The sequence below is a fragment of the Girardinichthys multiradiatus genome, chromosome 2 (genome assembly GCF_021462225.1).
Source record: "Girardinichthys multiradiatus isolate DD_20200921_A chromosome 2, DD_fGirMul_XY1, whole genome shotgun sequence".
Classification (NCBI taxonomy): domain Eukaryota; kingdom Metazoa; phylum Chordata; class Actinopteri; order Cyprinodontiformes; family Goodeidae; genus Girardinichthys; species Girardinichthys multiradiatus.
Window position 1 is genome coordinate 29,978,778 of NC_061795.1, and position 21,647 is coordinate 30,000,424.

The window sequence follows — 21,647 nt, forward strand, 5'->3', positions numbered from 1 at the left end:
AGTGACATACAGGGCATTTCTAGAAGAAAACCTGTAACAAGCCTGCAAAAGTCTTGAGGCTGAGGAGGAGATTGACCTAGGAACTGGACAATGACACTAAGCATAAAGCCAGAGGTACAACATAATTTTTTAGATCAATACATATCTGTGTCTTAGAATGGCCCAGTCAAAGCCCAGACCTAAATCTAAGTAACACCCTCTACGTTGTATTGCTTTATCACATAATATTCCAAAGAAAATCACTGAAGTGTATGATTGTGATGGACAAAACTGTGACAAGGTTCAAAAGAAATATTTTTGACAGGCTCTTTAATTCATGTACATGAAACTCACATTAAATTTGCTGCCTTTTATTGCTGGTGTGCTCCCAAGAGCAATGACAACATCATGTGGAATGTCCAAGTTGATCCTCTTTTCATTTTTTATTTCTACAACAAACGCTTCTTGGCAATCAGCATAAAACACCAATCTGTCTGGCTCCAGGCTCACGGCCAGCTGTGCCCATTCACCCCCAGAGACAGGATTTCTCATCGGAAAATGAAAGCTGGCAAGTGATTCTTCAGCAGAGTGGCAGTCCAAATGCAAGGACTTATTGATGGAGGAGGAGATGATTTGGAGGATAGGTGAGGACACTGAGGAGAGAGAAAAGAGGGTAGCACTGGATCCTGATGCCTGACGTCCAACCAAATGCACTCCAATGCTGCCCTGAAAGTTGGAGTGCAAAAAGCTGGAGTATTCCTGAGGGAGGATCAGGTAAGCTGCTGTGGGACGTATTTTATAAATCATGCCGTTTGGACTGTGTAGTCTGGAAACACCACTTCTCTGCTGAGATAGGTTTAGAGCTGCTAGAAGGTCAATTGCTAAAAAGGAGAAAGGAGAGAATAAAACATGAATCAATGCAGCATCAGGGTAGAGTCCTGAATCATGGATGTTAGTGAGTGTCAGTCATTTACTCATGGTTGCTTCACAGACGTCATCATGATGCTATCAGTTTGATCAGTATGTCTGAAGCATATGTAGGAAACCGGTCAAAAATTGTTCCTACTTAAGAAACCTGATATACTACATACAATACATACATCTGCTTCCAACATAGTAGCAGATTAACACGTTTTGGACCATAAAATCCTGACAGCTGTCAAATCAGCAGTCTTCCCGGTGGAAAAATAGCATTTTTTTATTAAAAGTCCATTTCAACTGGTCTCATATAATATTCAAATTCTCTGATAAAGTAAATTTGGGATTTTTATTTCTTGTAAGTCCTGTTCATTAAAATGTACAGAAATAGTTTATATAAATCTATATGTTTGCAATTAATCTCCGCAAAGATGAGTTTCACTTTTCGAATGGAATCATTGAAATAAATTGACATTATGATGATTTCCTTATTGACTGAGGTGCGACTGTAGTGATATTTAATGGCCCATTAGTGCATGTCTTACTATAAAATTTTAGTAATTTAATAGATGTTGACCTTAACAGCAATATTGGAAATGATGATTGCATATAAACATTCTATGTATAAAAATACATATCGCAATAATTCATTTTTTATATAAATTAAGATTATCCTCTTTTGATGAATCTGCTGTGCATGCTTAATTATTACAACATGCATTACATAGGTTTGCAGAGACCACTTTAGTTTAACTTATTTTCAGATGTTAAAGTTTCTATTTAAACACCTCATGTATTCAACTTACAAGTTTCCTCTGGTAAATGGTCAAATATGAATTGACTTAGATAAAATGAAGTGTTGCTATCTGGTTCTGACCCATGCAGTATCGCAGAAATCTCACCATTCTCCCGTTTCGGGGCAGAGTGTCCGTGCATAGACATCGCAAACAACCACAGCAAATGCAAGTGGAGCAGAAGCAGCACTCTTCTCAGTTTGCTGCTCCCCATTCTTCAGAACCAAGAACATGGATCAAAGTCCAAACAGTTTATATGAAGATTGTGGTGCGTTTAATCCGATCTGATGCTACAGACTGCAAGCTCGCAGTCCTCAGCGCTCCTCCGCGGCGGTCTGACGTCTCCACAGAGCGCGCAGGGGGGAAACATGAAACATCTGGATACACACAGGGCGTCACTTCTCTGCAATCTTACACTCTGAATCCCCTCAGGGCGTCTGCTTTACCATTTGCAGTAAATTTAATCAGTAAAATGAATCTAATAAACGGGGGTTCAAATTCAGGCATTTACATCAAAAGTTCAGGTGCTTAGTCTGCGGGAGGTCACCAACTCTTCTCTATGCTTCTCTCAAACAGGGATGTCTCTCGGTACAATTTTTTTCTTCCCTTTTTTTCCTTTGTTTTCTCTTCTTTTCTTTTTTTTTTTTGCTAGGGGGAAAAACAACTCCAGTCGCCACTATTCAGTGGTGTTGATTTCCTATAAGACCCCAGTTATGGAAATCAGCTAAAATCTGGTCTGGACCCTGGAGGGGAGCCAAGCTGGAACTGCTAAGGACATGTTGAGTGAATGTGTGCATAGGCAGAGAAAAGACAGAGGGCGGAGATAAACACAGCCACATTTCACTGCTTTTACAAAAGTGCATCCCACTGTTCACTGAACCCCACCCTTCTCTGTCTTCACATAAATTCTCTCAGGTCTTCCTGATGTTAAATTAGAGCATCAAGCAGCACTTTCAGCACAAAAAACGACATATGGTGGTAAAGACACCATATGTCTTGATTAGGTATGGTGTGAGGATAGTATGTTTAAAACACCCAGGTGTTTCCTTTTGGCTTCGCTAGACTAGAGGTTCAGTCATTGCTGTGTTGTCTGATTATTTTCTCACAACATTCACTGCAGGAGATCCATACAAGATGGTTAATTTTGATATGAGATCTTCCCACTATTATTCCACATACCAACAAAACCTAATCTGTGACTCATACCTCTTTATCTGTAATAACCCCCCTCAATGGGCTCCAGAGGGTGTATGTTTTTCAATATACATCCTTTTAAGATCTTAATGCTTCCAGGCCATGGGGGCTGATTGAGAATTTAAATAAAGAGGCAGAGAGTACAGATAATGTAGCATGGGAAGTTCCTTACAGTAGAATCTACAATATACCAAGGCTCCCTGTGTAGCTCCCTCCATTTTGCCATCAACTCTGACTAGCTTTCCTGACCCTACTGAAGAGACGTCTCCCTATGGCATGGCAATGGATTTTACGTATGGGTACTAAAATAAAATAGGCTGAATGTAAATGCATACATCTCTTTTCAGATTTTAAATTATAAACAATTATGAAAACCATGTCTGTGCAACTTTGTGTTGGTCTCGTGAGTCTTGTGGCTGTTATGTGACAAATTGTGAGATGTATGCATTTTCCAAAGCACAGTACATGTTTTAAATAAAGCTTGTGTGATTTCACACTTTATCCATTTTGGTTAATAAATCCAGAGCCTATTCATTGCTGTTAAAGGTCATTTCAGAAGAGGAACATGCAGGTATTTGAAGGAGCAGGAGTAAAAGCACATTTAAAGGAGTGCTATGTTAGTTTTCCACAACACAACATTTTTCATGAAAACCTCAATTCTGGTCTACACTGATTAGATCACTTTCTGCCACATACATGGTTTTTGTTAAACTGTAAATGGGACTTCTTGTGGCTTTCTGTCAACAGTGGATTTCTTCTTGTCACCCTTCCATAAAAGCCAGTTTTAGAGTGCACAACAAATAGAGAGTTTGCAAAAACTACCTGAACTGTGGACTGTTGTAGTTCCTCCAGAGTTACCATTACCCTTTTGGCTACCTCTCTGATTAATGCCTTGTCATTTGGGTGGGCAGTGATATCTTTGTTGGCTTGGAGATATTCCATAGTCTTTCCATTTTTTTAGATGATAAATGGAAGTTTTCCATGGGATGTTCAAGGATTGAGATAATATTTTCTAAAATAACTCTGCTTTAAACTTCACCACATTTTTATACCTAAACTGTCAGGTGTGTTCCTTGGTCTTCATGGTGTTGTTTTTTACTAATGTTCTCTAGCAGTCCTCTGAGGACTTCACAGAACAGCTGGACTTTTACAGTAATGCATTTTTAACTGCCCATTTCACAATTATTCACCATTTGTGTTGATCTATCAAATTAAATGGCAAATGACCTATACTTGTATAGCACTTTATCAAGTCCAAGGACCCCTACGCACTTTACACTACAATCAGTCAGCCACCTATTCATACACGCATTCACACACTGATGGTGGTAAGCTACATTGTAGCCACAGGGGCAGACTGACAGAAGAGAGACTGCCGTACATATGGCGCCACCGAACCCTCTGACCACAATCAGCAGAAGTGTCTTGCCCAAGGACACAAGGACTCAGACAGACAGAGTGAGGGTTTAAACCGGTTACAGGACAAACCCTTACCACTGTCACCACTGTGTAATTACGATAAAGTAGATTAAAGTTTGTGACTTAATGTGACAAAATGTGAATAAATTCAAGAGGTATGAATACTTTTGCAAGGCACTAAAAATGGCTGTCATTCATACCATCTCACATCTTTTAGCAACATCTCTGCTGACATCCAGTGGTCATGTGTGGTCACAGTAAATCGATATGCATCTCTTTTTCACTCGTTTGACGCAATCACCAAAAATTGTTGATATAACATGAAAATAGACCAATCTAGGAAATCCTCGTATAGAAATAAGACACACAGAAGTCAACGTTCAACCTTTTTCCCCCTCTGGCAAACTTAAATTCTCCAGACACTTGAGTTTTCCCCTCCTACAAGCCTCTAATGACCAAAACACTTCTATGGAGCCAGACAACAGGCATTTATCACAGGATTCCTAAAGATATGTACAGACATGTGCTTTGTGCCTTTGTGTTTGCATGCCTGTGCATGCTGTGACAAGAGTGTAAAGGGATGTAGGTTAATTTTCACAAGATAAACAGCCGCCATTTGATAGATAATCCCTTGTCAGGCTCCATTAGTTTGTCACACGCTGCTAATTGAATAAACCCAGCAGGCAAAGGCTGTGTAAAGTACATGATTAGACTCTTGTAACAAGTTATAACTTGTGCCGTACACCACTACTAAACAATATGAAACTATGCTTTATTACGGAGCCAGATGTGAAAAGTTTCCCATCTGGCCTATAATAAGTCAAAGTGACAGAGAAATCTCCTGCATTCATCCCTGACCTGGTCTTTGAACCTACAGTCAGGTTCTTGCCACCTCTAATCTGATTGGAGTCTTGGCCAGATAAAGCCCCACCATTGGTTTTCTGCCTCTGAGCTGACGTTGATCCAAGGACATGCAGCATAAGCTGTTGTCTGCTCTTTAATGTGTAGGGGTGGGGGTGGCGGGGTGGCAGGTGCTTAGCTTGAGTGTTTGTGGTCTGATCTAGGACTGGCCATTGTTTATTCCCGAAAGCATCTTCCTACCTTTGTTTCCTGTATTTACTGGCATTTTAGCATTTCAGGAATCAAAGATGTTGTGTCCATCGGAAATCAGAAGAAGATGGAGGCTGACAGGGAAGCTGCAAAGGGTTTGACAAGAACAGGTCAGTCAGCTGAAGTGTTATAAACAGTGTAGACAAAGGCGCATCAGACTCCGATAAGTTGAGCATGTAACGGCATGCTGAAGAGGTGTTTTCTAGGTGATCCGAATGTGATTGCCAATTTTGTAAATGGAACTTACTGAAACAAGCTGGATGGAAGGAACACCGATAAATATGCTATACAAATTCCTGATATAGTTGGTTAAACCAGGAGGAGAATTAAGACTTCAAGAATAGAAAATAAATACCAAGAATCTGAAGAATGCAATCTTTAGAAATCATCAACAGATATTGTGGCTGTGGTTAGTATTTACGAATGAAAAGGTCTAAGAAAGGGAAGCAGCAAGAGTTGTAAAGTCAGAGCAAAATAGACTGCAAAGCCCAACAAAAACCCACTTAGAGAGGATTTGAAATAATTATATAACATTGAAGTCTGTGTTTTTGTTCTTTTGGTCTCCTAATCTGTAGATTATTGTTTAAACATGTGTCAATGAGTCCATTTAGTAAAGCTCATAGACAAAAGATGGAAACATAACATTGTTTAGTTATTTGCATTTGCAGTCTCCTCTCTTTTTACTCGACAAGACCTGGCTCCTGAGGAATGGCCCTCACTCAGATGAGTCTTTCAACTCTGTTGCACACAGTGCTGGTCCTCTTATATCTGAACACAGTTGAAGGTATAACCTCTTCACACTCTTTCAGAGATCTCAGTAGATGTCTCATAAGAATGCTTTTCCTGACGCATTGCTTTCGTGTGTGTTTTGTCAGGTATGTCCGGCTGGTCTGAATGCTCAGATGGCTGGGATGTGTTTGCAAAAATACACGAAAATAGCCTCTCCGGGAACATTGTCGGTGAGTTCGTAGGGAACTCCGACCTGCAAAGGGTTCGGTGGAGTCTGTCTGGGAGGGATGCTCACTGGTTCTACTTAGACGGAAGAGACATCCGGCTGAACACGTCAGCTGAAAAGATCCTTGACCGAGAGGTAATAAAGATGCGCTCTCTTTTGCAGTACTCCAGCAGTTTTTGAACTGCCTCAACAGGAAATAGACTTAAAAGATAATATTTTTTTTATCAATGTAATCTAAGTACTGGCATTTGTGATAGTCTGTTGTCACAATGGAGCAAACTTACAAACCCCTCCAACCTTGTCCTAAAATTTCACATTTTATCTTGTCAAATTGTTGTGAGCCAGCTGCCTTGAAGTGGTCACAGTTCAAGGTCAACCAGATTAACCTTTTCTTTCTGGGATTCAGTCTGTTAACATTTGTCACGTTATCTTAAAAATGCATGATAAATAAAAGTTGCAGCCTAAAAACTTTCAGTGTGAGCTTGAAAAAGGTTGTATTGTCATCACCTTCACTTGAGACATGTTGCTTTCTTCCAGGTTTAGTTGTTTAGATGCAATCTAAAAATGTTTCTGTACATTTTACAGCATCTTATTGGTAGTTGGATTTACAGTACTACCAGTAAAAGTATTTACAGTTTTGTTAAAGCTAAAATATATTTTTACAGTACTGGTATTTCAAGTTACAGTATTAGTACAATTTTTCGAATTTTACAGCAATATTACTTTTGTACATAACAGTATTACTATGTTAAATAAATTTAATTTTCATGCCTGATTTTTGATTGGCAACACTATGACTAGATTTTAAATTATTGTTGCATTACTGTATTGACTGCACTGTTTAGTGACATGCAGCCACTACTTTTTAACACCAAAAAAAGCAGAGAATCTTGAATAAAAAAAGTAAATCCTATATCAAAATGTAATGACAAAGGCAAAAATAAATGTAAACTAAAAAGACATTTATTGAAATGAAAAAAAAAACTTGTAATAGTAGACAATATGTAATAGATAATTGCATTTTAAATTAGGCTAAAATTAGGCAAAAGTTCAGAATCTCAAACAGATGAGTGGTTCTGAAACAAAATGGGGAAGGCTTGTCCTTCTTAATCAGACTGCTTGCTTGAATTACTTAACTGTTTTTAAGAGCAAGGCTGAAAGCAGGTACAGAATGACCAAAATGTCTGAACTTTCAGGCTGCATTAAAAATAGACATGACCTGTTGGTTGAAATCTCTTCAAAAAGTGAACATGGATTGTCAACAAAAGCAAATTAAAATTAATCACACAACTAAAGAAAATATTAGCAAGACAGAAATAAGAAACATTAAAAACAAAAACATGGTCAGCTCTCTTTTCATATTTTTAATCTTGAACCTCTAACCCTTTGGAAACTGGAAGGAACACTGAAAATGTTAAATCAGTATATAATATTGTTTTGGGACTTTAAATGCATGTTTCATTGGCAACTTGCACATCTGTGAGGGTGACATTGTGTTTGTTATAAAGGGCAGAGCAATATTTACAGGCCTCAGATGCTAACGATGGTAGATTCAGCATGTTGTAAAATAGCATGCTTCTGTACTAAACTGGTCTGCGCACAGTTAAGCTCCTTCAAAGTGAATGAAAACCTACTGAAAACCCATGTCAAAAGTAGGTACTAATGTTTTTTTTGCAAATGCGTCTTTTCAGTTCTAAAATACTGAAAATACTGGTGTTCGTATTACACGTTTCAAATATGAAAAGGCTGTGCAGTGATTTTTAAAAGACTACACATAGCTGGGAAGGTCATTTTTCTAACATTAATTTGAAGTGTATCCTGTAAAACCTGAACTAAAAAACCTACACTTTTGTTGGAAGAATATAAAAATGGAATATAAAAATGTAAAAGCTACAACAGTCTGGTTTTGTAAGTTTGCACACATTCATACTAAAACTCTGCTGAAGCACCTTTTCGTTGAATGTCTGAATTCAGTCTTTCAGTAAGGAATCTTAAAGTCTGCCATCTTGCTTTTGCAATATTTGCCAAATCTGCATTAAAAAACTCTTCAAATATGTCCAATGCGGAAATCTCTTATCCACAGACCCTCTTCAAATGATGGTACAGATTTAGTTCTGGACCTTAGGTAGGTTGTTGCAAACCTCCTTCTTTAGTTAATTTCCTAACTTTTATTTATTTTCTTGCTGTTGTTTAATTGTCGATTCTTGAAAATGAAATCCTTCACCTTTGTACCACACATTTGAAGGATTTGGGTCAAGACTGATTGGAATTTGGAACTGTTCATAAAATCGTCTGCACTGAGAAAACCCCTGTCTCATTTGAATAAAAGTAACCCCACATCCTTGTCCTGCCACCACCATGTTTCACTGTATAGGGTTCTCTTCAAACACTGGATGGACATATTTTTGTGACTATTTGAGGTTGGCCAGTCCTTGTCTTTATTTAGCCTAAATAAAATGAAGTTGTTTGGTTTCTGCCTAAATTTAGACTAAACCAAGATGTTGAATGTCAGGCTATTGATTTAGACATCAATAGACATATTTATGTGGTCTTTTCACTTTTTAGTTTTGAACCACATTTTCAAAGTGTTTAGACAGAAGGCCAAGTCATCTTTTATGTGTTTTTTCAGTTTGTATTTTTGCTTCACAGCCTCAATGTTGTCTTTTCATCTGTTTTGGAGAAAGGTTTTGTGGTTGTAGGTCACTGTTGTCCCATATTGTCTTTAGCTAATGATGTCTCTCTTCACTGTGCTATGATGTAAAAACATAACTTTTTTTGCCCTTCTCCTGACCAATACCTTTGAAAAACAAGGTTCTTTTCATTCCTTTTAACCTTTGGCCAGCTTTAGCTGAAGGTTGGCTGAAGGTTGCAAATTAATCAATCCCAGGAAAATCCTTTTAGGCCTGAGCTTGATTTCAGGTTATTGCGAGTCACTGTAACTGATGGTAGGTATTAACTACAGAAGAGTGAATGCTGCAACTGAATCAGAAGGTGAACTGTTTTAAGGGTCCACTCTGATGTACAGTGCCTTGCGAAAGTATTCGGCCCCCTTGAACTTTTCAATCTCTTGCCAGATTTCAGGCTTCAAACATAAAGATATAAAATTCTAATTTTTTGTGAAGAATCAACAAGTGGGACACAATCGTGAAGTGGAATGAAATTTATTGGATGTGTCAAACTTTTTTAACAAATAAAAAAGTGAAAAGTGGGGCGTGCAATATTATTTGGCCCCTTTACTTTCAGTGCAGCAAACTCACTCCAGAAGTTCAGTGAGGATCTCTGAATGATCCAATGTTGTCCCAAATGACTGATGATGATAAACAGAATCCACTTGTGTGTAATCAAGTCTATATAAATGCACCTGCTCTGTGATAGTCACAGGGTTCTGTTCGAAGCGCAGAGAGCATCATGAAGACCAAGGAACACACCAGGCAGGTCCGAGACACTGTTGTGGAGAAGTTTAAAGCCAGATTTGGATACAAAAAGATTTCCCAAGCTTTAAACATCCCAAAGAGAACTGTGCAAGCAATCATATTGAAATGGAAGGAGTATCAGACCACTGCAAATCTACCAAGACCCGGCCGTCCCTCTAAACTTTCATCTCGAACAAGGAGAAGACTGATCAGAGATGCAGCCAAGAGGCCCATGATCACTCTGGATGAACTGCAGAGATCTACAGCTGAGGTGGGAGAGTCTGTCCATAGGACAACAATCAGTCGTACACTGCACAAATCTGGCCTTTATGGAAGAGTGGCAAGAAGAAAGCCATTTCTCAAATAAATCCATAAAAAGTCTCGTTTAAAGTTTGCCACAAGCCACCTGGGAGACACACCAAACATGTGGAAAAAGGTGCTCTGGTCAGATGAAACCAAAATCAAACTGTTTGGCCACAATGCAAAACGATATGTTTGGCGTAAAAGCAACACAGCTCATCACCCTGAACACACCACCCCCACTGTCAAACATAGTGGTGGCAGCATCATGGTTTGGGCCTGCTTTTTGTCAGCAGGGAAGATGGTCAAAATGGATAGGAAGATGGATGGGGCCAAATACAGGACCATTCTGGAAGAAAACATGTTGGAGTCTGCAAGAGACCTAAGACTGGGATGGAGATTTATCTTCCAACAAGACAATGATCCAAAACATAAAGCCAAATCTACAATGGAATGGCTCACAAATAAATGTATCCAGGTGTTGGAATGGCCAAGTCAAAGTCCAGATCTGAATCCAAACGAGAATCTGTGGAAAGAGCTGAAGACTGCTGTTCACGAACGCTCTCCATCCAACCTCACTGAGCTCGAGCTGTTTTGCAAGGAAAAATGGGCAAGAATTTCAGTCTCTCGATGTGCAAAACTGATAGAGACAAACCCCAAGAGACTTGCAGCTGTAATTACAGCAAAGGGTGGCGCTACAAAGTATTAACGCAAGGGGGCTGAATAATATTGCACGCCCCACTTTCAGTTTTTTATTTGTTAAACAAGTTTGACACATCCAATAAATTTCATTCCACTTCATGATTGTGTCTCACTTGTTGTTGATTCTTCACAAAAAATTAGAATTTTATATCTTTATGTTTGAAGCCTGAAATGTGGCAAGAGGTTGAAAGGTTCAAGGGGGCCGAAAATTTTCGCAAGGCACTGCATATTCTAATCAATGCACCTTTTTTTGATTTTACATGTTTCCTTAAATGAGGGAATTATTTTGATAGAATTTAGCATAGTTTCTTTTTGTCACAAAAACCTGCCATTTTAACTGTGGTGTGTACGTGTTTTAGATCCAATGTCCCATATTCTCCCAACTTGTAACTTCCTTTAATGTGTAGCAGGTGTCTGATTTGACATTGTAACTGTGTTTAGTTAACCTATGGTTTAGGTTAACTGCTATATTTTATTTTGCACACGGATTTTCAACTCCTTGATGTAAATGTCACAGATATTTTGCCGTAAACATATATTTTAAATGTTCGTCCTCTCTCTTCCAGAAACTTGGTCCAATCCTAATGGCTGAGCTTTCATGTTATGAGGAAGACATGTTTCAGGTATATTTCAAACCTTTTTCCTGCCCTGTGATACTCCTATCCAAATGAATCCTAATTAAAACCTGAATGTGTTTTGGTTTTGTTGCAGACTGTTTACAGAATCATAGTGGAGATTCTCAATGAAAATGATAATTTACCCATGTTTTCGGAAAAAAGTGCTCAATCACTCAATTTGAGCGAGGTATGACATTTTCAAAAATGCAGTGACACAAATTTAACCTTGTATTTAAATCTATCTCTCAGCTCATGTCTGTTTTTCTGCTTATCTGTGTTTTATTCAGCTGACCCCAGTGAATACTGTGGCTTTTACTGTCCAAGCCTTGGATGCTGATGATGATAAGATCCTTTATTCAATTGACCAAACATCCGTAAGTTTGACATTTAAACCACTAAAATTAATAAATACAAGAGAAACCAGTACTTGGTTGTAGATTCTGTTTCTTTGTTACAGCCTGATGCTGAGTATTTCAGGATTGATCGACCGAACAGTGGTGAGGTGATCCTTTCCAAACCTCTGGACTATGAGACCAAAACTTGGCTTATTGTCACCATCTATGCTTCCGTTCGTAACAATACTATTACCACTTTTTTCTGTTTTTTTTGCTGATCCCACAAGTGTTCAGTGGAGTTGAGGTCAGGACTGCAGGCAGGCCATTCCATCCATAGAATCTGGTCGGCAGAAAGTTTTTAATGGGCACCACCAACATACTTAACTGTGCAGCTAAACCCTCAAAAGCATTCTCCTTACTGATGTGGCACCTTTTAAAGGGAAATAAACAGGCCTTCCGATTTGACCCTACATTTGGTTTTCAAATCCACAGAGAAAATCCAGAATAAGTTCTAATTTGTGCACCCAAATCTGTGGTCTGAAATTCACTTTGTCTTAGTCCACCCCGTAACAGAATAGTTTCAATGTATCATTAAAAGTCCAAAATAAATATGACATCATGCCAATGATAAATGCTTGTAAACCTATGCCCAGCACTGTACGTTTGACTATCTATGTCTTCCTTGAATACCACACTGGTTTGTCATTATGTCAGGAAATGAACACTGCTGAGCACTACAACATCAGCGCCAACGTCACCATCGCGGTCCAAGATGGAGATGACCAGTACCCACAGTTCCTGCCCTGTGACTTGCTGTTCCAGGATGAGACCAGTCAAATCTGCACTAGCCCTGTGTACAGGGTCAATGTCACAGAGGGAGAAGAGGTCAGCTAGTTCACCTTCCTTGAAATATATCGCAACTTTTATCAGTGTTCGTAATACACGTTCAAACATCTAAGCACTCCGTAACTCACTCTTTTCAAATCAAATGATAGATCTCAGATATATCTGATTCACAGAGTAACACGTGTACACCATGTTACAGGATGTTGTGCTGGACTTTTTTCCGGGTCCCATTCATGCAGTGGATGGAGACAGAGGTCTCAGTTCTTCCATCAGCTATGCCATTCTTTCTGGTACAATACACAAGACAAAATAAGTACAATTATGAGATATGTAGATTTTACATAAGCGCCCCTGTAACTGTGTTTGGGTTCATGTTAGGAGATAAAGATGAGCATTTCAGTATCAACAGAGAGACTGGTGAGTTGAGACTAATGAAGGGTGTGAAAGACAGACACGTAACTCCAGTGCTGCGTCTTCAGGTGATGGTAAGACTCGTGTCCTCTGGAAATGGGCAGTTTGTTAAAGCTTCTCCCAGTGTCTCAGGATTCTACCATGGTTTTGCATGTTGTGTGCAGGCATACCAGGACGACGATCCCAGGAAGTACTCTGTTGCGACAGCTTTGGTCCGAGTTCTGGCAGTGAACCGGTTCCACCCTGAGTTTGAGCTACCTCAATATTGTGGTTTCGTCACAGCTGGAAAGAGTGCAGTCTCTCTGGTCAATACGTATGGCAGCAGAGCTCTGATTTTAAATGTCCACGACCAAGACTTTGATAATGTGAGCTCTAAAGCATGTACACAATGCATTGCAAAACAACTCACATCCTTTAACTTTTTCACATTTTGTTACAATCTAAACTTTTCGTATTTTATTGGCACATTTTGTGATAGACCAACATAAAGGTACTGGCAATGACCAATGGTTCTCAATTTATTTATCACATGCATATGTATACACCCCTTTACTCTTTTATCCTTAAATAAAATCAAGAGCAATAAAAACGGTCTTCAAAAGATTTTAAAATATAATGTAACTGTGTGTAATTACATCTTAGTATAAATATATGCCTCAGATGTCTATATGAGTTAACAAACAGCATCATGAAACCAAAGAACATAGCAAAGAGTATGGAACAACTACAAATCTTAACAGATACGTCTGTGCACCTAAACTGACAGGCCAGGCACGGACACCAATAACCAGAGAAGCAGCTAAAAGCCCCTTTAAACGTTGGATGTCTTGCAGAGACAGCTCACATGGGAGAATCTATAGATGGGATAATTAGCCAGCCACTCCAAAAATCTTCTATGAAGAGTGGCAGAAAGAAAACAACTGCTGTCAGAAAGTCAAAAAAAATAAACTATTAAAAGTTGCCAGAAGTTATGTAGAGGACACAGCAAACACATAAAAGAAAATGTTCTTGTCTGAGGGAGACTAAAATTAAACCTTTTATCGTATATGCAAAACATGTGGGGCAGAAACTAGTTCCCTCAACAAACTTTTTTTGCAGTAAAAAATATGGTGGCAGCATCATGCTGTGGGGCTACTTTTCTTCAGCAGGGACACGGAATCTGGTCAGAGTTGTTGGTTAGATGGATGGAGCTAAACACAGGGCTATCCTGATAGAAAATCTGTTAGAGGCTGCAAAAGACTTAAGACTGGGGCAGAGGTTCCCCTTCCAGCAGGAGATAGAGCCAAATCATACAGCCAGAGCTACACTTCAGTGTTTGATATCAAAGAATATTTATGTGTTAGAACAGCTTTGATCTAAATGAGAATCTTTGGCAAGATCTTTTCACAGACAATCTCCATCCAATGTGACTGAGCTTAGGCTAGTTTCAAAAGCAGGATTTTCTAAAAACAAATAATGCTAGATCTGCAAAGCTGTTAGAGACATACCTTAAATCACTGGGGGCTTTAATTGCAGCAAAAAGTGGTTCTGGAAACTATTAAATCATGAGGGTGAATACATATGTATGCCACACTTTTTTATTTTAAAACAATTCTGTAATGAACCTTTTAGTATATTGAATACACATTACTTTAAGTTGGTTTACCACAAAATATCCCAATTTATTATGTTGAAGTTTTTAGCAGGACAGAAAGTGTCCTGGAAGTTTCAATACTTTTGCAAGGCACCCTACCAACTGTGCACACATAGTCAAAAATGCTTGATGACATTCTATTTTTATTTCTGTGACCAATGGGCTTTTTTCCTAAAACAAAACTCACAGGGTTTCAATCCAATGATCTACTTGACCATTGGTGCTACAACCAACTACCCTGACATCTATCAAGTCACACATGGGGGGCTCGTGATCGCAAGGACCAGTCATCTAAAGCCGAAGCAGAAGCACATTCTGGAGGTAGTCCTTGCTTGACTTTAATGCAGAAAAAAGTGAAAAAAGCTCAAATATTGCTTATCTTTTAAATTGAAATAAAGCTTTCCTCTGTTTTGTACAGCCAAATCTCATCAGAATCTCACAAATATATTGTCAATATTCATGTTTCAAAAACATAAAAATTTTTCCAGGTTTCAGCTGTGGACCAGGAATCCGGTGACTCAGCTTTTGCTACTGTAGTGGTGGAAGTGTTACCTGAAGGACAATCAAGTAAGCTCCCACACTAAAGAAACACTGACAACATTTCTGATGTTGCTTAAGACAGAAAAAAACTACAGTTGTTTCTTCATGTCCACTGCAGTCCCTCAAAGTCCCCTGGGAAAAGAACGTCTGACAGGCTGCACGGTGGGCAAAGCACTTTTCCTGAGCATGCTGCTCATGAGTGTGCTTGGATGTATCTTGTCTGTCTTGACGTGGCTCAAGAGGAAACACAAAGGAATGAGAGACCCACTGGAGAGAGGCTGTGTGGCCCAGGGCAAACACCCCAATGTGGTGAGATGATTTTATTTCCTGTTGTCCAAGTGATGAGTAACACAATGGCTGTGGGAGGGAATGGATGCCAAGCATCTCGTCACTTTTATGGAGGACCAAAAGGCAAAAACTTGAAAAGAAAAATTAAAAACTGTGGAAGCCCTTCATAAGACCCGTGGAATTGGTGCTTGTGATTGAACCCTGATATTCAGACCGTAAGACTCCAGCAATTCGATCCACAACGGTCTACAGAATAATTTCTCACAGAATTGGAAGTTCAAGCTTTTCAATTAAGTTGTCAGCTATATTAATGTAATACTGTTGGTTAAATTCAATAAAAGTGTCAATACGTTCTGAACATTTGTTGTATTATGCCTCCACAGAGTTTACGCTGGTTCCAACTGGTGAGTTTTTGATTTAAGCTAATCCTAATCCTTCCCTTCCCTTAAACAACCCCTGCCAAACCCTTTTCAGTTCATATCCTATTTTGTCCCTTTCTACTTTTATTTTTGTACCCATGTACTTACACCTTTGTATACTGTATCTATTTTTTAGTCTCTGTAGTCAGGTATTTTCATGAATTATGGCAATAAATACTCATTAGAAATGCTCAAATATTCCGTATAATTTTATTTAATAGCATATTATTTTCTGAAACTTGAATACTTATACCCTATTTTATTTGTTGGGGTTCTGGTCCACATTTAGGCTTTAACATTATGAAAAAAAGAAGATTATGAGCCCAAAATAACCATCTCCTGCTGGTAGATATTACTTACTGGACTCGGAAAACCACATTTTCGTACAGCAGGCTATGATTAGAAAATCGAAAATGACTTAATTGAGAATGAATCATCCCACTGGCAGGAATGAATTCAACATCTCAACACAGGCTGCTGACACTCCTCCTTGCGGTTCCTCCTCAGGTGAATCATCGTACTGCTATGCAACACATGGAGGAGGTATCCTTCCAAAATGAGGAATATGGCATCTACAATCCTTCCTTTAGCTTCCCAGACAAAGCAGGTATTACCACTATGGAGGACATTCCCATCAGCACAGTACCCTCTTTATCCACAACAGCTGCTGGTATCGAGACCACCACCCCCTTTCCCAATGAAACAGTGCAAAGCCCTACGATCCTAAATAACAATGTTTCTACACCAACCAAAATTTCCTGTAGCTCACCCGACTGTCACCCCGCCAAGCAGGATCTGAGCCCTGTGCATATGGTAGATGCTGACAGGCTGCATAAGGAAAATGCTGGCCTACCTTGTGACGTGACCCCAGACCCTACTAAAGAACAGTCTAACACTGCTTTAGACCCAGCAACCAAGGATGACATCATGTCTTCTCCTTTAAATGAGCAAATATTGAAAACAACCCCCTCTAACAACCTTGCTGAGTCAGCCCCCAGCCCCTCATGTCCATCTAGTAGTGAACTGATGTCAGCAGAAATGGACAACCCACTTCTGAAAACTACTAAACCGACCCCCTCACATTCACCATCCTTGTCCCCATCGCTCCCCAGAGAGACAGGAACACCTAAACCCACCCCAGAGTACGGCCCTTTAAAAGCCACCTTGGTGCATTTAGATATGTCCCCTACAGACACCCTTCCAGAATCACCAATGGGAACAGGATTGACTCTGAATGCTGAGGTAGACCAACCTTCCACTTCCCTGGATCATGTAGAACCATCAGAGTCAGAAGAAGGGGTGGTGGATGTTGAAAGCCCATCTCCGGACAGGAGACCTTCGACAAACTCAGGAAATACCCTAAACAGTCGTGAAGAGGAGGATGAGGAGGGTTTTCTTGGTGACGATGATGTGGACAAAAACAGTGAAGGTGAGAAGCTGCTGACAGTGACTGCTTCTTGTGCTCGCAATTATATTCCCAGTCAGTAGTTCATATATTCATTTTATTACAGACACTGAGAGTGACCGATCAGAGTTCAGAAGATGGAGCAGGTAAAATAAAAATGGCTGAGACTACATCAAGCAAAAGGGAAACACTGGACTGATTCTGCCAAAGCATGGATAAGGATGCACTCAGTGCATGTGAGGTAGCATGTTAATACAAGCAGAAAAAACATTCAGCAGCACACAATAAAGTTGAGAATACGCACAATGTTGACTCCACATGTTACAGTTGCTTTAGTAGAAGGAACGAGTAAACACCCAATGCAGTTGACAGCAGTAATTTGAATAAACATTATATATTCATTGTGACAGATTTTTTTTTTCAAAGCAGCACCAAACATCCATAACTGTCATTCAATGACTACTGACCTGTTTCCATGTAGTACGGTTTCTAAACTTTGTGTCCTGCTGTAACATGGCAGAAGGAAGGAAAACGCTCCACATTTAAAGCCACATGGGAAAGTAAAGCCTAATTTTGTCATCATTGAGGGTTGTGGTTAAGACCAAAGTGCAGAGAAAAAATGCCAGGAGCCAGTGGAATGAAAGTAAGTCAAGTTTTAACTCATCTCACTCAGAACTTGGACAGGGAGACCAAGAGCATGACATGCTCCAACCAGACCAGAATACAGAACACCAGACATCAGGGTAGGATACAGGTCATAATACCAGACACGACGGAACGACAAGAAAGACAGGACTAATACAACAAGGAACAATGGAAACTAAAGAGCTTAAATACAAACAGGGAAAGCAGGGTGAACCAATGAATAGAGGGACGAGGTAATCAGGGGAACTAGGAATAGGTGTTGGTCAGACTGCAGGGAGACAGAGGGAGTGAAACCAATTAACAAGTCAAAAACACTAAGGGTAAACTAAGGACCAGACCAGGAGAAATAATCAAAAACACAAACTCAAAACACAGTCACGGGCTGGATATAACAATTTTTCTCTGTGTTTTGTTGTTCAAATCTTTAAAAGTGAGCAAAGTATTCAATAAATAGAAAAATTTGGCCAACTGCATTTTTAAAGGATTGACTCAAACATTGTGCACAAATTATTACATCTAAATTACAGGTATTCCACTGGTTAATGAAAGGGGGTTCTGTGACTGCAACATTGTGCACACAAGGTTGGTTTTGGTATATTCTGAGAGAGATTAGGTATAAACATCTGCATTTAGCTGTTCTAAGGTTATAATTGTTTTCTCTTCTTTAAACTACTTTGTAAACTATGGTCACCAGTTCACCACTGCTGTGAAAGGATTTGTATTATACATTTAGTTTCATGATATAAATAAAGCCATGAAGTCCAAGGAAATATTTACTTTACCAATGCAAAAGGAAATTTGTGCAATTTGTGGATTTTAATCAACGCATGAGAGGTTGTTCTTTAACCCTCTTTGAAGCGAGTTATACTTTTGGTTAAACCCAAAGCAAAATCAGATTTACCAATCTTATCTTGAGCATTTAAACAAATGTGCTAGTTCATTTCCTGATATTTACATGATACTAGCTGTTGAAACACTTTCTCTGACCTAATGTAATGTAATTACTGTTATCTCATGCCCACATGAATGAGATAACACAGTAAATACATTCACACAGCCAGAATTAATTTAAGTATTCCTGTAACGTGTGAAGGCACATGTCAAAAGCTGATATTAAAAATACTTTTTATTTGACTAACTCCTCACGTTTAGATCATGTGGAGTAGACACATTAAATCAATCCTCAAAACATGTCAGTTTAAAGGAATTGCAATATGTCAAAACAGCAAAGAAAAAAAAGAAGAGAAAATGAATGACTCTGTAAGGCGGTTGTTTAACAAAAACTGGCCACTTTAGTGGGTGAAACTGCTGAACTGCTTGTTAACACAAGTTGTGAATTAATCCGATGATATGGCAGCAACTCAACCCATTTAGGCATCTAGACATGGTAAAGACGACTTGCTGAAGATTATCAGCAAGGCAGAAGGGAGAAGAAACAGTATTTAAATGCATTTGATCGTGGCCCGATTGTTGACACCAGGTGGGTTGGTCTGAGTATTTCAGAATCTGCTGTCCTACTCAGATTGTCAGAAACATCTGTCGGGGTTGCCCTGTTTAAGTCAAAGGTCATATGAGATTAGAAAGGCTTATTCGAAATGATAGAAAGGCAACAGTTGCTCAGATGACCAGGTTACAACCAAGGAACACAGAAAACCAGATGTGAACACACAACACGTTACACCTTGGAGCAGATAGCCTACAGCAGCAGAAGACCACACCGAATGCCACTCGTGATAGCTAAGAAGAGGAATCTGAGGAAACAATTCACACAGGCTCACTAAAGATGGACAATAAAGAGATTCGGATGTTGCCTTGTCCAATAAGACTCAATTTCAGCTGTAACATTCAGATGGTACAATCTGAATTTTGTTTAAACAACACAAAGCATGGATCCATCCTGCCGTTGATCATCGTTTCAGGCTTGTGGTGGGCAGTGTAAAGGTGTGGGTAATATTTTCTTGGCACACTTTGAGCTCCTTAGTATCAACCAAACATCACAGAAACACAACAGCATACCTGAGTATTGTTGGTGCCCATTTCCATCCCTTTATGGCCACAGTGACCCATCGTCCGATGGCTACTTCCAGCAGGATAATGCAACATGTCCTATAGCTCAAGCAATCTCAAACTGGTTTCTTGAAAATGAGCTCAATGTACTTCAGTAGCTTTCACAACCACTCAGTTGAGCAAGAGCAGCGTTGGGATGTGGTGGAACTGAAGATTTGCATCATGGATGTTCAGCCTATAGATCTTGTCAATGTGGACCAAAACCAAGGCTGTTTTTGAAACCTTGTTGAATCTATGCTGAGTTCTGGAGGCAAAAGGGGGATCAAGTTTTCAAAGCGTCGGTTCCATGTGTACATCCAAAACACATCTTTTCTGAAATGATAACGTTGTAGCTCCACCTCTCTCTGTAACCCGCATGCCCCGCTTTGCTGGCATGTTGCTACATTTACCTCGCTTGGGATTGTCTGCGCATGTCTGGTGTTTTTGTGAACTGTTTTTGGTGCGCTTCTGTGGCAGTGTCCCACCAATGGGCCCAGCGTACGTTCTACAGGGGTTGGACAATGAAACTGAAACACCTGGTTTTAGACCACAATAATTTAATAGTATGGTATAGGGCCTCCTTTTGCGGCCAATACAGCGTCAATTCGTCTTGAGAATGACATACAAGTCCTGCACAGTGGTCAGAGGGATTTTAAGCCATTCTTCTTGCAGGATAGTAGCCAGGTCACTACGTGATACTGGTGGAGGAAAACGTTTCCTGACTCGCTCCTCCAAAACACCCCAAAGTGGCTCAATAATATTTAGATCTGGTGACTGTGCAAGGCATGGGAGATGTTCAACTTCACTTTCATGTTCATCAAACCAACCTTTCACCAGTCTTGCTGTGTGTATTGGTGCATTGTCATCCTGATACAAGGCGCCGCCTTCAGGATACAATGTTTGAACCATTGGATGCACATGGTCCTCAAGAATGGTTTGGTAGTCCTTGGCAGTGACGCGCCCATCTAGCACAAGTATTGGGCCAAGGGAATGCCATAATATGGCAGCCTAAACCATCACTGATCCACCCCCATGCTTCACTCTGGGCATGCAACAGTCTGGGTGGTACGATTCTTTGGGGCTTCTCCACACCGTAACTCTCCCAGATGTGGGGAAAACAGTAAAGGTGGACTCATCAGAGAACAATACATGTTTCACATTGTCCACAGCCCAAGATTTGCGCTCCTTGCACCATTGAAACCGACATTGGGCATTGGCATGAGTGACCAAAGGTTTGGCTATAACAGCCCGGCCGTGTATATTGACCCTGTGGAGCTCCCGACAGAAGGTTCTGGTGGAAACTGGAGAGTTGAGGTGCACATTTAATTCTGCCGTGATTTGGGCAGCCGTGGTTTTATGTTTTTTGGATACAATCTGGGTTAGCACCCGAACATCCCTTTCAGACAGCTTCCTCTTGCGTCTACAGTTAATCCTGTTGGATGTGGTTCGTCCTTCTTGGTGGTATGCTGACATTACCCTGGATATCGTGGCTCTTGATACATCACAAAGACTTGCTGTCTTGGTCACAGATGCGCCAGCAAGACGTGCACCAACAATTTGTCCTCTTTTGAACTCTGGTATGTCACCCATAATGTTGTGTGCATTTCAATATTTTGAGCAAAACTGTGCTCTTACCCTGGTAATTGAACCTTCACACTCTGCTCTTACTGGTGCAATG

At 39.8% G+C, this 21,647-nt stretch overlaps 2 protein-coding genes across 2 annotated transcripts in view; one reads left to right on the forward strand and one right to left on the reverse strand.

Annotated features, from left to right (window-relative positions):
• The window catches only part of LOC124859759 (kielin cysteine rich BMP regulator), a 33,803-nt gene extending 31,351 nt beyond the window's left edge, over positions 1-2,452 (reverse strand). Inside the window, exons 1-2 of the mRNA XM_047352602.1 lie at positions 1,800-2,452; positions 334-860 (exon numbers count right to left, since the gene is read on the reverse strand). Of these exons, the coding sequence (XP_047208558.1) occupies positions 334-860; positions 1,800-1,905 (633 nt within the window). The 5' untranslated portion in view covers positions 1,906-2,452. The remainder of the gene's footprint in view (positions 1-333; positions 861-1,799) is intronic.
• A 2,892-nt stretch (positions 2,453-5,344) lies between these two features.
• On the forward strand, positions 5,345-17,685 carry LOC124880182 (cadherin-related family member 5). The gene is made up of 17 exons (XM_047385134.1): positions 5,345-5,524; positions 6,083-6,198; positions 6,290-6,504; positions 11,351-11,407; positions 11,496-11,588; positions 11,689-11,775; positions 11,859-11,969; positions 12,451-12,621; positions 12,782-12,872; positions 12,961-13,067; positions 13,158-13,358; positions 14,816-14,947; positions 15,115-15,193; positions 15,285-15,475; positions 15,838-15,858; positions 16,381-17,302; positions 17,385-17,685. Exons 2-17 carry the CDS (start codon positions 6,123-6,125, stop codon positions 17,426-17,428), a joined length of 2,598 nt encoding a protein of 865 aa, XP_047241090.1. The 5' UTR covers positions 5,345-5,524; positions 6,083-6,122; the 3' UTR covers positions 17,429-17,685.
• The last annotated feature ends 3,962 nt before the right edge of the window (positions 17,686-21,647 follow it).